This window comes from Nothoprocta perdicaria, unplaced genomic scaffold (assembly GCF_003342845.1).
Source record: "Nothoprocta perdicaria isolate Ctin4 unplaced genomic scaffold, notPer1 scaffold_128, whole genome shotgun sequence".
Taxonomy (NCBI): domain Eukaryota; kingdom Metazoa; phylum Chordata; class Aves; order Tinamiformes; family Tinamidae; genus Nothoprocta; species Nothoprocta perdicaria.
The window spans coordinates 1129529-1145398 of record NW_020454405.1 but is presented as its reverse complement, the minus strand read 5'-3'; the positions used below and the strand labels follow the sequence as shown (position 1 = coordinate 1145398).

The 15870-nt window shown below is 42.1% G+C and overlaps 1 protein-coding gene across 1 annotated transcript; it reads right to left on the bottom strand.

The window, feature by feature from the left end:
• Positions 1 to 13987: 13987 nt before the first annotated feature.
• On the bottom strand, positions 13988 to 15827 carry LOC112942426 (cytochrome c). The gene is made up of 3 exons (XM_026033368.1): positions 15764 to 15827; positions 15109 to 15285; positions 13988 to 14916 (listed from the first exon to the last, which is right to left on the bottom strand). Exons 2-3 carry the CDS (start codon positions 15275 to 15277, stop codon positions 14768 to 14770), a joined length of 318 nt encoding a protein of 105 aa, XP_025889153.1. The 5' UTR covers positions 15278 to 15285; positions 15764 to 15827; the 3' UTR covers positions 13988 to 14767.
• Between the last annotated feature and the right edge of the window lie 43 nt (positions 15828 to 15870).

Sequence of the window (15870 nt, the reverse complement as noted above, 5' to 3'; positions counted from 1 at the left end):
ATCACTGATGTGTGAGCTCCTCTTATGAATCATCCGGGAAAGGCAGGCTGGGGAGCAGGCRCTGCTCAGAAATCTCGCCCGCATCTCTGTGCCAGGATGTGGTACCTGACCATGAGGCCCCACCTCGAGCTAAATGGCTCTCTGAGCTCGTTTCTCAGCAGGAGAACGTGGCTCTCCTGCTGTGTTCTGCTAAGGCAGCTCCTACCTCCTGAATAGCAAGGCCAGTCCAGCATGAGCTAGGAAATCCTTATCCCATACCGTAGGTATTCCCACAGCCATACCTAATGCTCAGAGTGGACAAAAGCCAAGCAAACCTAGGGCAAAAGAATAGAAGCTCCTTTTTTTTTCTGTTTTTACCTTGGAGTACGGAGACATTTTTTCCTATAGGAATTTTTACAGGGCTGCTGAAACAATCTTTTAAACAGAAGAACTACTTTTTAAGCACAAATCCGGGAAATAGAAAGAGCTGATCAGAAAATAGTGTAGTCATCAAAAATCCAGCAGTAACCTGCCCTCTGAGGTACACGATCTTCTTTAAAATGTAATTTCTAGTTGAAATTAACCCTGTGTCTCAGAAGCTCCTAGGCTTTTACTTACTGTCAGAGCCTATAAACTTTCTATTTTTTACATATAAGGAGCAGTTTGATTATTGTTGAGCTGGAGCCCAAAACTATTAAAAGGAATTCAAATATAGTTTCTGTTCTAATTTTGCCCACTTTGTATTTCCAAAGCAATTTTAAACAAGACAATATAAGACTGCGAATTTTCACTAACAACTGAAAGATGCTTCTGAGCATTTCTAGCATTTTATAAATTTGCAGATAAGTTCAACCAGGTATTTGGTGCTATCAGAGAGATTCTTTGCTCTGAAATTCCAATGAAGAAAATGGGATCATGGGTTCTCTTTCTTCTACACGTAGAACAAATTMAAGGATTTACATTGGTACAAATAAATAAGACGCAAAGCTCAAAACCATATAAAATGGAACATAATTTGCTCAGTATTTTTGGAAGTATAGCTTCATCTGAATATTTGAATTGTTTCCTTATGTACCTATATTTCTCCACTTAATGTGCTCAAATTATTGATGAAGTAATTGCGTAATATGTAAGATGAAACTTCTCTGTATTTCTCAGCTGTTTTCTCTCTTTTAATTCACAGGATGAGGCCATAAGCATGTAAATACACTTAGCTGAAGAGCTCATCACAGTGGAAATTAGGCCCCATTCCTGCAGCTGTTGCCTGTGGAGGCACAGTGCTTTGCTATTGTAATATTGCTTTTTGCTGAAAGATTATTTTTTTTCAGATTGTTGTGGACTTTCAGCAATTTGAGTTGGAAGATCTGTCAGCTTTTCAGAATGAAACAAATGAGCCTAATACAGCCTGTATTCAAAGCAGCAAAATCTAGGGAAGGAAATTCCCAAGTAATTACTCATTTGGTCACAGAGCAGAATGCTGGGTGGGACAAGCAGTCAATAAAACAGAACCAATAAGAGTCCTGCTGTGACTCTTCCTTTCCATTTCTTCAGCATCATCCCTTTATGTCCAAATGAATTTTCTTTTTTTTTTCCTTTTTTTTCACTTTCATTTCATTTATCATGGAAATTCTTCAGTCCTTTCAACTTTTGCTTGCTTTTCCCTCTTCTTTCCTAAACTCAATTTCCTCATGACTTATGAAATTATTTACAGGGGGGACAAAGTCATCTGCCTCTTCTCCAATTTCCTTGTGATCGCTTCATCAGCTTTCTTTATCCTTCACTATCTCTTCTTCTTTTCTTCTTTTCTTCTTGGGAATGGGAGCCATGGGGGCCTCCTTTCCACCCCACCAAGACTCTAAGTCTCCTTTTCAGCCCTTCCTGACCTCCATTTTTTGCTTAGTTTTTCCTCACTTGAATTTTCACCTCTTTCCTTCAGAGTGCCTGTGCCTTTCTCCATGAAGCATTCCTGATGCCACCTCCATAATTTCAAGTTTATTTCCTCCTCATGRTCTTGCCAGTGACTGTGAATTCTGTGAATTATGTAACAGATTTTTCTGCCAATGAGGAGGAAAAAAAAAACAAAAAAAAAGCAAAAAAAAAAAAACCCAAACAAACAAAATCAAACTTGGCTTTTCTTGGTAGCTCTGGTTACAGGTGCCAAAGCCCATGCTCAGTAACTGGCAGCCATGCCAGAGATCTGTAACCTCTGGTGATGGGTGACACAGGCAACTTCCTTACGCAGCATGGGCAATTCTTCAGCCCTGTGGGACACTCTGTAATTACTGGGGAAAGGAACATGAGCACTTCAGCAAGTGTGTGCTAGTGTTTAATGACCATTACTCTTGAAAACATGGGGGGAAAATAGGTGTGAGCAACAAGGTGGATTTTCAGTTCCTGCTGTGAGCTGATGTAGCAGCCTCCTCTTCCCCGAGGACTTCAGGATCTTGTGTTGCTCTCCTTTCCTCTTCACTGTAACCAGCTGCAGAGCAGACTTGCTCTCGACATTATTTACATTCCAGCTTTCTTGCTGCATTACGGAAGGAAGGAGCTGTGATTTCCACCACGACACAGTGGGAGCAGCTGGGGCTGGCTGGACTTCCCCAGTTGCCCGGCAGAGAAGTCCACTCCCCAGACACAGTGCAGGAAGCTCCCAGGGACGTGGCAGGACCCCTGGCATCGCTCTCCTGCTCTGCAGACCCCCTGGATGCTCCAAGCTCCTTCCTTTCTGCCGAATGTCTTACCTGACATCTTCCCCATTCATATCACCACTCAAAAGTGAACTAGATACTCCTGATTTTGTCTTTCTTAGCCCCTAATTCTTTTCTCTCTCCCTCCTGCTTTTATACCCATACAGCTATGTAGTCGTGCCTCATTTGCCTTACTGTAAAAGAGGAGAGAATCAAGCATTACAACTGTAAACAAGATACCCCCTGAGACATAAGAGTATTCTTTTTGCTTGTCCACTTTCATTCCTTTTTTCTTTTCTGTAAGTAAAAGATAATTGAAGAAGCCTAATTGGAATTGATCCCAACTTTCTGCAACATAAAATGATGCCGTCTTAAGTAAAAATTATAGCACCTACTCATGTAACAATGGCAGAACTGCAGAAAAAAATCAATTGTCAAAACAGCTAAGAACTGTTATCCAGACTCTTGTTTTTCTAGCTCAGGAAACAGTAATGGTGCTAACAGACAGTGGTGCAAAACCAAGCCTCAGTGTGGCATTAGCAGTAAAACCCACCTTGGAGGAGAAGACTCATTGCTGACTTGACAGGAATAAGGGACCTTCACCAAATCCAGATGGTAATGCAGGAAAGGGCAAGGCTAATTAGCTAGGTTTCATATAGAGAGGCGAGAATAGAGAAGAAACAGAATGAAGCTAGATAAGTGGTGACCAGTTCCCCAAATGAGTCAGCCCTGAGCAAAACTATGAAAGCTATGAGGCAGCAAAATTTAGAATATGTTTCCTTTTCTACTGCAAAGAAAATGAGGACAAGATGCRGAGAATAGCTTTTTAAAAATGATATGTGGGAACATATTTAGCTCTGACATTTATGCTCATGCCTGCAATTTTAATTACATATGAACATTAGAAAACACAAAACAGTCTGCAAAATACTTTGTTAAATGGAAAAAAAAAAGTGCAACAACAATTTGTCATATTATTCTAGAGACCACTGCTGTAATCTTAAATGCTTTTAGACCCGCTGTCCTGAACTGCCTATCTTATGTGTGTTAGCTGAAATATCTGAAAAGTTATTATCACTCATGGGCATATTTGCCAAAGTAGRGCTTGCCTTCCTGTAAGTGCTAACTTCTAATGCTGTTAATGAAGTCATAGCCTGCTAATGCACTTCAATGTTTTTCTTGGAGCAAGAACCACAGCTTTCTGGATTTCAGTTTATACTTGTGGTGCTATCATTTCTGATTTTCATCGCTTCTCCTAAGTTGCAGTCTAGCTATTAAACTTAATAGCAGCCATATCTTTGGAAAAATAGTAATGCTGTGCATTGGAGGTGATTATCGAAGCATTTATTACTCGAGTGCTTAGAATCAGAGGAGCACTGTAACATCTAAATCCCACAAAAGCTGATTATTTTTCTCCTGAGCTTCAGGAACTGGTCAAGAAAATGCATATGAATAATATTAATGAAGCTGCCAAAACAGGGATGCTGAAAACAGAACTCTGAGCTAGGTATCTTTATTCAACAACCTATTTATCAGTTTTGAACTATTAGGGTCACTAATTAAAAAAGTCCATTCATGGTAGCTCAGCCTCATATTGTGCAGACTTTAATCTCTAGATATCTCTATCAGCAGAAGTGGAATATGGCTGTATTTGAGAGATCAGTGAATGAGTAAACAGCAGGACAATACCAAAACAAGACTTTGGCCAGAGATATATTACAATAAACCATAAATTTTTCAGAAAGAGACAGGATCTATTCAATGTAGCCAAGCTCTTTCTGAATGGACTGTTTAAACCAGGGTGAATGAAAGATGAAGAGTTGATTCTTTCGGGACATGAGTCTGTGATTCTAAGTATAGGATACCTTTATGACTGAAGTTGTGTCAGTCACTAAATTGACTTTTCTTTCTCTATGGTATTCAAGGGAATGGCAGTGTTTATTTGTACGTATTTGGCTGCCATTCCCATGTCTTCTGTAACACAGAATTCACACCAAGAATGCCAGGATTGGTGTCTAAACTTAAGTCCAGCTTTAAAACTGAAAAGAAATARTTTGGAAAAGGACATAAAAGACAGAACCCATCACAAGTGAAAAAAGTAAAGCCCAAACTTTCAAACTAAAACCAAAAGTTTCAAACACGATATACACCCCAACTTCACAAGTCTGAATTAAGATACTTTAATACAATGATCTACATCCAAGTATCCTGACTAGAAAGGTTCTCTCATTTTGTTCATGATAAGAAGGAACCAAAGCCGATGTGAAGGTTAATACCCACAGAATCCTTGCCAAGGAAGTTTGAGTAGAGAAGCCTAACTTTCGGAAGCCATGCTTGAAATATATGGTCATGTTAATTTCTAGTTGACATCTGAAATGTTTTAACACCTTGGATTTAATGAGACTGGCAGGAAACAGGCAGTTAAGTCTGCACTTTTGACACACTTTCTACACAATCCCTAGATTTACTTACACTTGCATTTTCTGTGGTTATATATACCCTGGCAGACTGACAGTTTCATACATCTACTAGCACAAAATAAAAAAATCCTAGCATTTTTCAACTAATCAAAGTCTATGAAATACATACAAATTGATTTAGCACTATACAATTGCTACAAAGCTTGGCAAGAGAGGAAAATTTCATCCATTTGCAAATTTTAGTTAAAGTAGTAAAGGTGTAATATTCTCCCACAGCTAGAAAAATCTGTGTTCAGTTTTACAGTTTTCAGGATACCATCCTGTGAGCAGGGAAAACTTATCCTTCATTAATCAAATAACCCCACTGTACCACTTGAAAGGAAACACTTGCAGAGACAGATGCAGGAGTGTATAAACTTAGGCTCATTCTACCTACTGAAATACACATTTCCTGGGATAGATGGATTTAAATAGTAATAACTAATAGGTCTTACTTAAAAAGGTAGCTTGACAGCACAGGAGAATGTTTCTTCTTTTTGGTATGGGAAAGGCTTCCCAGAACCCTGGCCTCATAGGAGAGCGTCACAGCCCTAGTGGAAACACCACCAACACCTGCCAGGAACCAGGTTGTTGTGGGTACACAGTTGGTGACAGAGCTGTCTCTGGGCTGTGGTGTGAAGATCTGGGAGGGAACTACCTCAGCTCACCGCAGGCAAGGGGAAAGACTTTGCTGTGTGACTTGACCCTCCTTTTGCCTTGTGAGCACATCACACAGCCCTGTCCTGGGAGCTGAGCTGTGCAGTCTCGGGGCTGGTGCACAAAATGGCAGCGTGAGGCCCTGCAGGCAACCCAGCTAGACAAGCCTCCAAGGATTCCCTTCCAGAATCATGAACAAGACAGATGGAGACATTCGTTAGGTTTTGAGCCAGTGCTATGACATGCGTGTCACTAAGGCCCTCCCTACAATCTTGTCTCCAAGCTTTCCACTCTCCCTTATAGATGAAACCTGGCAGCTCAGTTTTACTGTGCCTTTCTTCCTTAGGTGGCTACTTTCCATACATGACCCTGGATGTTTTAAAATAACAAAACATCTTGTGTTTTTTGCTGTTTGTGGAATGGCCGCCAGAGCATTCATCCAGCTGGATCTGAACATTAGAGGACTTCAGGCCTCACTGTGGAGCCTGCTTGGATTGACAGGGCATAATGAAGTAGACAAAGTTCTTGTTCACAGGCCACCAGACCTCCCGACTGCTGATGCTCATCCTGTCAATGGACGTTTTCAGAACCTGACGTCTGAAGCACAGCAGAAGCTGAGCTGAAAAAAACCTTTCATGAAGAAAAACCTTTCTAGTGTATTAAAAATGCCCTTTGTAATTCTCTGCCATCAGCTTGTCTATCACAGGCCCCTCGCCTCCATCTCCCTGCACTGGCATAACCAAAATGCGGCGGATAAGCAGAATGCTTTTGGCCCTCCCTGAAAAGAGAGGGACAAGGGTGCTTGGAGAAACCAGTGTGCCCCAGATTCTGTGTCTATGCATGGAAACTTGGGGCAAATACCTGCCTGCCTGTCTACAGCCTGGTCTCTGAGAAATGGAGTGTTAGGAAAATACAACAACAATTTCTAGGAATTTGCCAGTAAAATAGGGATCTTTCCCCCATTCTTCTCTCCAGAATGCTTACTGAGACTGAGTGACAGGCAGAGTGAATTACAGATACCATGAATGTTGACTGACATAAGAAAAAATAAACACAACCACTCTTCCAAAGAATAGCTGTCTCAAAATCTCATAATAAAGGAAAAAGGCAACTGACAATCATTTACTRGAGAAAATCAGAAATTTTCCTAAACTGATTAGCCAAACCACCAGTTTTAATTGTCTAGAAACTTCAGAACAACTGGCTGGAGCCAGCTGAGGAGCTGCTGTAGGGGTGGATGTGCTCAGCATCAGGCAGGCCTTTTCTCTTCCTATGCCAGTGACAAGACTTCCACCTATTTCATGGGCTGGCATAGAGCTGGTCAGGGAACTAGTATCTGTTAAAAAAAAAAAAAAAAAAAAGTAATCTGCAATGAAAAATTATTTAGGCCATACTCCCAATCAGCACTTTTTATATCTTTTGGCTAAGAAGCAGAGACAGTTTTTCATACTGACAGCGCTACGTGCCCCCTTTCCACCGTTCCTGCATCCCTCCTTTGCTCCCCTTTTATCTGCATTACCCTCGCAGGAGCTGTGTGGATCACTGACCTGTGCTAGTCAGGCAGGAGCGGAAGCCGAAGCAAAATGCAAAGCCATGCGATCAACTGAAGTGAAACTCAATCCTGTTGTGCGAGTTAGGACACGAGGCTCTAGCRTTACTGACAAGGATCAGAGCTTGCAGCCTTGCAAAACGTCATCTGATAGATGCACTGAGCAAACATCTCACTGTCTCTCRTCTGTCTGATTTGCTAATGTGAAATATATATCACTAAAATGCCAGATAAGTGGAAGTAAAATACAGACAGCTGGAGCCAGGTAGCCTCCACTGGGTGACTTCACAGAGCTGAAGGAAAATTACAGGCATCTGATTAAAGGGATATTCACTGAACATGATCAGAGCTACCAAATCCACAGCTGAAGGCAGGCAAGGTTTTTTTTTTTTTTTTTTTTTTTTTTCCTGCTTCTGGGTTTCCAGTGGCTCTCCTCTCAGGCTGTGGTATCTGGCATCTTCCCATTAGGCTATAGCCTGGACACAGTGCTAAGCTTCACAGCTGCCGAGCATGCAATTAGAATATGTAACATTTCACCCGTAATACCCTTCTTTCATCTCCACTTTGCTTCTCCTTCTCTTTGCATCCTTTGTGTCATCTTGATTTCTACCCTGTGACCCTGCTCATTTGTAGAGACTTTCTCTCTTTCCCTGAGAGATTTTTATGATGTTAAAGTATCTTTCGGCTCCAAAGTCTCCCTTTGGATTGCTCCTTTCCGTGGGAGTTGTTTCATATGTGCCACTGACACAGCAGTGCAGAGAAAAATGTCATTTTTTGAACTCAGAGTGACAGCAAACACACATAGGAGCTAAATTTTTAATTTCTGAGTATGGTGTTCCCGACATAGACACTGCAAAACCAGCTTAACTTGCAGCATGCAAGCAGACCTAAGAAGGGTGAGCCTTGCAGCTTTAAGTCTTTGGGCACTGCCGAAGATGATGCCATCTCTTATATCATATAATGGCACTCACATTCAGAACTTATTCCAAGCTGCAATTGCACATGGACTCTTACAAAGAAAGGCCTGCTGAAGAGGAGCAAAGGCACCATATCCGGCAGAGAAACCACACAGAAAGCCAAAATTACATGGACATCTCATGGGAAACATCGTTGGTGGATAGGATAGGATAGGATAGGATAGGATAGGATAGGATAGGATAGGATAGGATAGGATAGGATAGGATAGGATACTGCCACCTGACCATTACAAGGGTTCATTTTCCTTGGGTCTCAAAGTGTTCACTGTAAGATACCAATTTTTCGTAGCATTTGTAGCATTGGTTCTCTTAAGTAATTTGAATCCATCAAGCACTACTCACAGAATTAAAAGTAGCACCAAAATATACTAGTAGTAACACCAGCCAGCAGATTCTTATCTAAAGTGCTGTATGGACAAACTATATCATAGCCCCTACGTTTGCTCCAGGCAYAACACACCAGTGGATGACACCAGGGTGAGCTTTGCAGGGTGAACTAGGGCAGAGTGGACACTGGAGAATTAGGCAGAGATTTTCTTGGTAGTCAAAGTGGAAAATTTTGTTTTCTAATTGAATCTTCTACTATGTGAACTAGGTGAAATTCAATGTATGTTATTTCAAACCTGAGTTAGCCTGATGAAACGTTAATCATGGATTAAGCTGAGAAATCTGAATATCCTAATTTTTTTGCATAGATAACAATGTGCTCTGCTCTACGTTTTTTGCTGTGAAGTTTTAGCAAAATTGCTTCTTTGTACAAGTGAACTATTTTTATTGTCTTTCAGTTTGTCAAAGATTTATTCCAACTGACTTCAGTTGCATGCCATGACTTTCTTCATGACACAGCTTTTCAGTACATTGGCTCCCCCTCCTGTTCATTCGATACAATGAATACACTGCTCAAATATTGCTAGTTAGGAAGTTTCTCAATGGATTTGCTTTTTGGAAGCATATTTTCAAGCCTCACAGGAAAATACTATTTCCTAGGTATCACTATCAAAAGCACAATTGTAACAATTGGTTTAATATATAGTAATAGATGAGCCCAACACAGTGGTGTGTATAGGATAACTAAATACAATGTCATTGTGTAAGGGATTGTTTTTTATTTTTTAAAAAGGCGCTTTCTCAGTGATTTTGAAAAAAAAGATTTTAAACAATGAAACAGAAGGCAATCAAAAAGTATTTAAGTAAAATGATTAACTGGAAACCCTAGCAGACAGAGCTTGACAGAGTTACCAGACTTGTAAATTAAGAAGTACGTTCAGGTAGTAAAGTAAATAAATAAATAAATAAATAAATAAATAAATAAATAAAGTAAGTAAGTAAGTAAGTAAGTAAGTCATTTTCCAGGTCCATGTCATGGAAATATCATGAAAATCTTCAAATCACAGGCAAAGAGCTCTCACAGGTTAAAAGCAGTTATGAGGCACAGTACAAAGATCAAAATAAATGATCATTTCTCAAATACTAAGTATCTTTGGAGTACTGCTACCATTACATTCAGCATTTTTAAGGTGTACATTAGTGAAAAGAAAGGGTATGTGTAGAATTTTGCAGGTAAGGCACAACTTCCCTGTAAATAAATACTTGACAAAAGCATGAACAACTTTTTAGAGTATGTGAAAATTTCATTGATTAAGAAATGTTATAGAAGATAATATTCAGCATTGACCGATGGTAAATTTATAAGCTTGTATTAAGTACTACTTGACAGAAGGAAATGTAAGGTAAATGTAAGGTAATACACTGAGGAGACACAGGCAGGAGTCTGCAAAATGAGGGTGAGAGCAGCAGAAGTGTCAGCAGTGGCAAGGGGGCAGAGGGACATATCTGGAAAAGAGAGAGCAGCAATCCATCAGGACAGGCACAAGGAAGCAAGGGGCTCTGGAAAGCGGTGAGAGGACTGCATCTGTAGCCAGAAATGGGGGAAGATAAGAAGAGTGGGTGCAGGTGTTGCGAAGAACAAACAAGAAAAGATGACAGTAAGGAGCTGTCCTCATTTCAAAATGACACCAGCTTTCCTGAGTCCCTCCCATGGCATTTCACGATCCTTCATCTTCTCTCCTCTACTCTGGCCTGGGGCTGTGCTTATTCACTCAGTCTTCCTCTTCCCACTGAGAGCCTTCCCTTTTAATTACCTGCAGGTCTTGCTGAAGCTCCTTGTCAATGAAGGGATCTGATCCATCCTCACGTGCAGGCACATCCTCATGCAGCCTCCAYGCTCATTCGTCGCTAGTCTTCAGTCTGCGCTTACTGAGACGCCTCTACTTCACTGCCTTCCTGCTGATGCTGGTTGCACTCAGCTTGGGCAGCCTCCCACAACAGAATGTGGACAAGAGAACCTCAGTCCTGGGTTCCCAGTGTAGATGTAGGTGGCACCAACATCTAAAATCCCACGTGTGTGGTACATTTATCCTATTTGTCTGGAAGCATTACATCAGGGAGTGAGCAAAATTGTTCCTCAGCTCCCATGTGGCAGTTCACAGAGGGAAAATTGTGAGATATAGTGCAGGTATAAGTCACATAAAACTTTACCTGCTTTAGTTCACTCTATTAAAAACTTAGAAGTGGAAAAAAAGATCAATAATAGCTCACAGTGGACAGATAAAAGCTGTCAGACAGATATTAAAAAGAAGGTGTCATCACAAATCACTACCAAACGGAATTCACTACTGAACATAAAATTCGTAACAGAGAATTCCTGCAGGGAAACTGAAAGGGTGAGACACTGTTCAGTGTTCCTGTTCAACAGCTTCTGAGTGCTTATGACCCCAGCATTTGCAGCCTGGTAAGATGGGGACAGCACAGTCATATGTATAGTAACATATTTTAATACATGGGGAATGAGAAGATGCRGCTGGAAAGTAGGTGATTCTGAAGCAAACATTGGCCCCCAGTAGGATGCAGTCAACTGTGTTGGTGAGCTGTAAAATCAGTAGGGTAATGACTTCTGATCCCTACTGCCAGGTTATTTTTATCCAAGACTGTTCAAAATAACACACACAAACAGYTTGGAAGGAGCAGCCCTTTTCCCTGCTCCAAGGTACATGTTTTGAACACCGTGSTGTAGATAGCGCTGCTTTTTTTCTGGCCCTCTTTCTGCATAATGACAGTTCCAAAGAGGCAGGGAATGGCTCTTTCCCAGTGCATACGTTCTGCTGGTGGTTAAAGGCGTCTCTTGGTGATCTGTGGTTACGAGTCTGTATCCTGTCACGCGGGCACAATCACGCAGCTCAGGTCTCCTGGGGGAGCACCAACCTGACCCGAGGTATGCCAAAGGTGACAATCATCTTTTCTGTATCATTTCAGATAAAAAGAGCATTCCTGGAAAAAGAAATAAAATAAACCCAGCAAGTACTTACACAAACTTTGAATTATGARCTCATGCAGAAAATCACCTGGAATCATGACTCAGCCATCACAAGACTGGGTAGGGACAAGATTCCACATCCTTCCCCAGGATTAACATTCCCTACTGCTAACTCCAGCCAGTTCCACCCTCAAAATGATCTGGTTTAAAGCTCAGCTCCAGAGTGTTCAGCCCGTATGCAGCAACATGGACACCAGGCCCCAAAGAGTCTAGTCAAAAGCAAATGACTAGACTTCATACAAAAGTAAATGTGTGAATTTTAATGACTCCTCATATTCAGGAGAGACTAGAWTATCTCATAGTTCCTGAAGTATTTAGAGTTTGATTTCTGTTCTCTCCAATGAGAGAAGCACAATGCACCACATCACTTTCAAATCACTGGTACTGTATTTCATACACACAAGAGRTAAATAGTACACGAACATTCTGTAAATATAACTAGATTCTGTTTGCATCCTTTTACCTACAGGAGATACATAACTACACAACTAAGATTTTTTTTTTGAACAAGCAAGCATCCTAGTGTTGCAAAATATGAATTTATACCTATGTATAAAAGGCCTGGTCCTTACTGCTTTACCAAACAAAGGTCAGCCACCATCCTCCTGCTCTGTAAAATCTGAAATCAAACAGTTTGATTCCATGCCCACTCTGGACACTCATCATCCCCTCCARAACAGGCACTTGTGTTCACACAACTGTGCAACTTATCTACCCTTACATTTCAGTATTCTTACACTGCTCATCTGCTAASTAGAAATACTGAAATAACACACTTGACCCATAGTAACTTTTTACTACGGCAAATCTCGTAACCCTTTGCTGTTTAGACTTAAGTATGCATAAATAGATGATTTTTTTCAAGGCTATTACTCACATTAGAAGAACCTCTTCCCCAAAAGGCARAGAAGTATGCACCTCCAGCCTAAAGATCAGTTTTCTCCATCCTCAACAGTACATAGATGCTTTTGTACATAACTCTCTGAGAAATAGACAATATAAATCAAAATAAACCAAGTATATTACTTACTTTGGACGAGGATGACCTTGCTTTCTCTTGAAGCAACTCTTTTCCTAACACTTTCTTTTAAAGCTGCCTGCCTGTGCAGAATCAAAGCCTAAAACCAACTTACCTTACTCCTAAATACTCTTTTCTAGAGCCCTTTCCCTCCTCACCTAAAATAAACAAAAATAACAACTTGAAAGCTATGAGTCTTGTCATAATTCTCTCCATTTGATCCCCTCTTAAGAATCTCAGTCATCACAAAGGCTCCAGAGCTAACAGGTCAAGTYACAGCTTCTACCACCATTACAGCAGAACAAGGGCCGACAAGTTCTGCGTAGCCGCAAGGGTAGCACGATAAACACTACTTGAAAACTGGAACAATTAACTGCCATAGCCCGAAGGTGTCTCTTACAAGGTTTTAGTAAAGAGTAGGTGGTTAGTTTTGTGTCTGCCCTTCCAGCTGCAAAATAAAACAGTTGCCTCCACATTTAATTTAGAAAAGGCAACACAAAACACAAAGGACAACCTTAAGAAAACCTGCTAGTAATCTTAATTCATTTGATAATTCCAAGCAAGCCCTTTGCATTTCATAGAATCATAGAATGCTTAAGGTTGGAAGGGACCTCAGAGGTCATCTAGTCCAACCCCTCTGCACACGCAGGGTCAGCTAGAGCACGTGGCACAGGGCTGCGTCCAAGCGGGTTTTAAAGATCTCCAAAGAAGATTTCAAACACTGAACGTGCCTTTCTACTCTGATTAAGATATTGCCCAACACAAGCTCCTTCAATTCTTCAGCTTCCAAGCAGCTTTAAGTTGTTCCCCCCGCCCAACCTGGGAAGCAGAGCAGAAATAGAATTAAAGACACTGATGGAAGAACCCCCCTTTTCTAGTTCTAGAACAAATTAGAACTCTAGAACTTTTTTCATGCTGAGCTTTTACTTCTGCTCACTGATAACAAAGCCACAAGCCAAACAYGCAGCTTTCCTCTACACTCCCCTTGTTTTTCATTTAATTTCAGACACATGCATCAAATAAGATTTTTTTAATTCTTTAATTTAGTGGTCAGTTTTTGTGCCTTGCTGATGATACATATTAAATACATTCAGCTTAACAATTCCTTTAGCTTGAAGAGATGCAGTTAAAATTTTAAWAATACTGTTTTACACTGTGCGAAACAGAACCTTTGGCATTAATGACATTAGCTATGGACAGGCAAAGAGGAAGACTGTTTCCTTTCAGTTTACCAGTGCATTCACTCCTACTTCCCATCAGCAGAACTTGCTTGTACTAACATTTGACATGTTAGATTAGCTCTTCAGGAACAAGATTTAGTAAGTGCTGAAGAGCAAGCTGAGTGATATCTTCCCAGCAGAATGCAGGTTCTTGTTCCATTTACTAAGCTACGAGCAGCTATTTTTTGAAAAGTTCTTGAACACAGGGTTTCAAAACCTTTAGCTATTTCTGACAYAGTCTCATCCTTAGTGGCACATGTAGCTGCCAAAGCCTGGGTAAACAGGGAACATCCTTCCCCTAGGTAAAAGGGTGGTTTGGTACCACTGCCACTTCACAAGCAATACTCAGTAAATCAGATGAACTCGCATTATCATCCCAAGCTTTAGCCAGATGAATATATACAACCACACATCGCTTTCAGCAGAATTAGAAAAATATGATCTTGTTTGTTATCTTGCAGGCAATGTAAGAAATTATGTGTGTGGAAGCTGACAAAATGCACCCTACTTTTTAAATCTTGGATAGCTGGGCTGCCAAAACTATTATGCAGTTGACAGTGATTTGCTTGATACATTTTACAATGAAAAGGCAGAAAATGTGTTTTTTTTTCTCCATTTAATTCCATGATTAACATTTTATTCATCGCAGTTTACCCAATTACATACGGTTTCCATAAGTTATGGCTGCCAAACAAGCATGTACTTCAACCACCCACTGAAAGTGTCATGTGGTGAGTGGGACAGGTTTTAAGGTTAGACACAGTACATGTAAAAATAGAAAGTTTAAAAACCATCACAGACATTTCCACTGCAATCTCCTTTGTGAAATAAATAAGGCAGCAGAACTTTTACTTAGAAGTGGCATCTTTGAGATATGCTATTAAGTCTACTCTCTCCGACTTCTTCTTAATACCCGCAAAAATCATCTTTGTTCCTGGGATGTACTTCTTCGGGTTTTCCAAGTACTCCATCAGAGTATCCTCTCCCCAGGTGATACCTGGGCAGGAAAGAAAAACAACAGTGACCTTGAAGAACAACAAACAAAATCCTCCATCCCACATTTACTCTCCTGTCCTCTATGTCGTCCACTTTACTTTTAGAGGCAGACTCTTGAAGTGAGGGCTTCCAGAACTACCACTGGAAACTCACATTTGTCCCAAAYGACTCAAAAGAGAGCTTTCAAGTTTACCTTTATTCTTATTAGCATCTGTGTAGGAAAAGCCCTCGGCTTGTCCAGTTTTACGTCCGAAGAGGCCATGCAGGTTGGGTCCGGTCTTGTGCTTGCCTCCCTTTTCAACCGTATGGCACTGGGAGCACTTCTGCACAAAGATCTTCTTGCCCTTCTCAATGTCTCCCATTTTCACCACTAGACCAAGAACCACCACGGTGGTTAGTGTCACCAGCCAAGGTCAACCACTCCACAGCACCTTCAAAGGGCCCACGGGGGTTCACGGGGGGGGGGGGGTTAGGTCAGCCCCTCAATCCAGAGGCTCCCCCGGGTTTCTATCCCAGGATTCGGCTCTGGGCCGGGCCCTGTCACCCCCTGCCCGGGGCACCTCGGGACACGAGGCCACGCGGTGACCCCCCACCCCGCGGGCCCGTTAGGCCGCCCCGGCCTCTCGCGCCTCTCGCGGCCGCGGGGAGCCCAGGCGGGGGCCCAGGCCCTGCCCGGCGCCCCGGGCCTAACGGTGCGGCCGGGCCCCGGTGCGGGGCCGGCGCTCCCTCGCCCGCCGGCCGCTCCACCCGCACCTGCGTGCCCGTGCCCGCCCGCCCCGCTCGCTCGCTCGCTCGCTCGCTCGCTCGCTGCGCGCACAGCGGTCACCGCGTCCCGGCCGCTCTCTCACCGTCCCGCCGGGTGAGCCCAAGGACACGCCGCGCACCGCCCTATGTAGGCCGGTGTCGCCGCAACCAAACCGCGCCGGCACTGGCCCGCCCCCTCCCCGCGCGCAGC

Bases quoted from the DNA above. Each gene is read 5' to 3' on its own strand.
- LOC112942426 (XM_026033368.1), bottom strand. From the start codon at position 15,277: ATGGGAGACATTGAGAAGGGCAAGAAGATCTTTGTGCAGAAGTGCTCC. The intron at 14,917-15,108 runs GTAAACTTGAAA...TTTCCTGCCCAG, and splicing joins AGATGCTAATAAGAATAAAG to GTATCACCTGGGGAGAGGAT.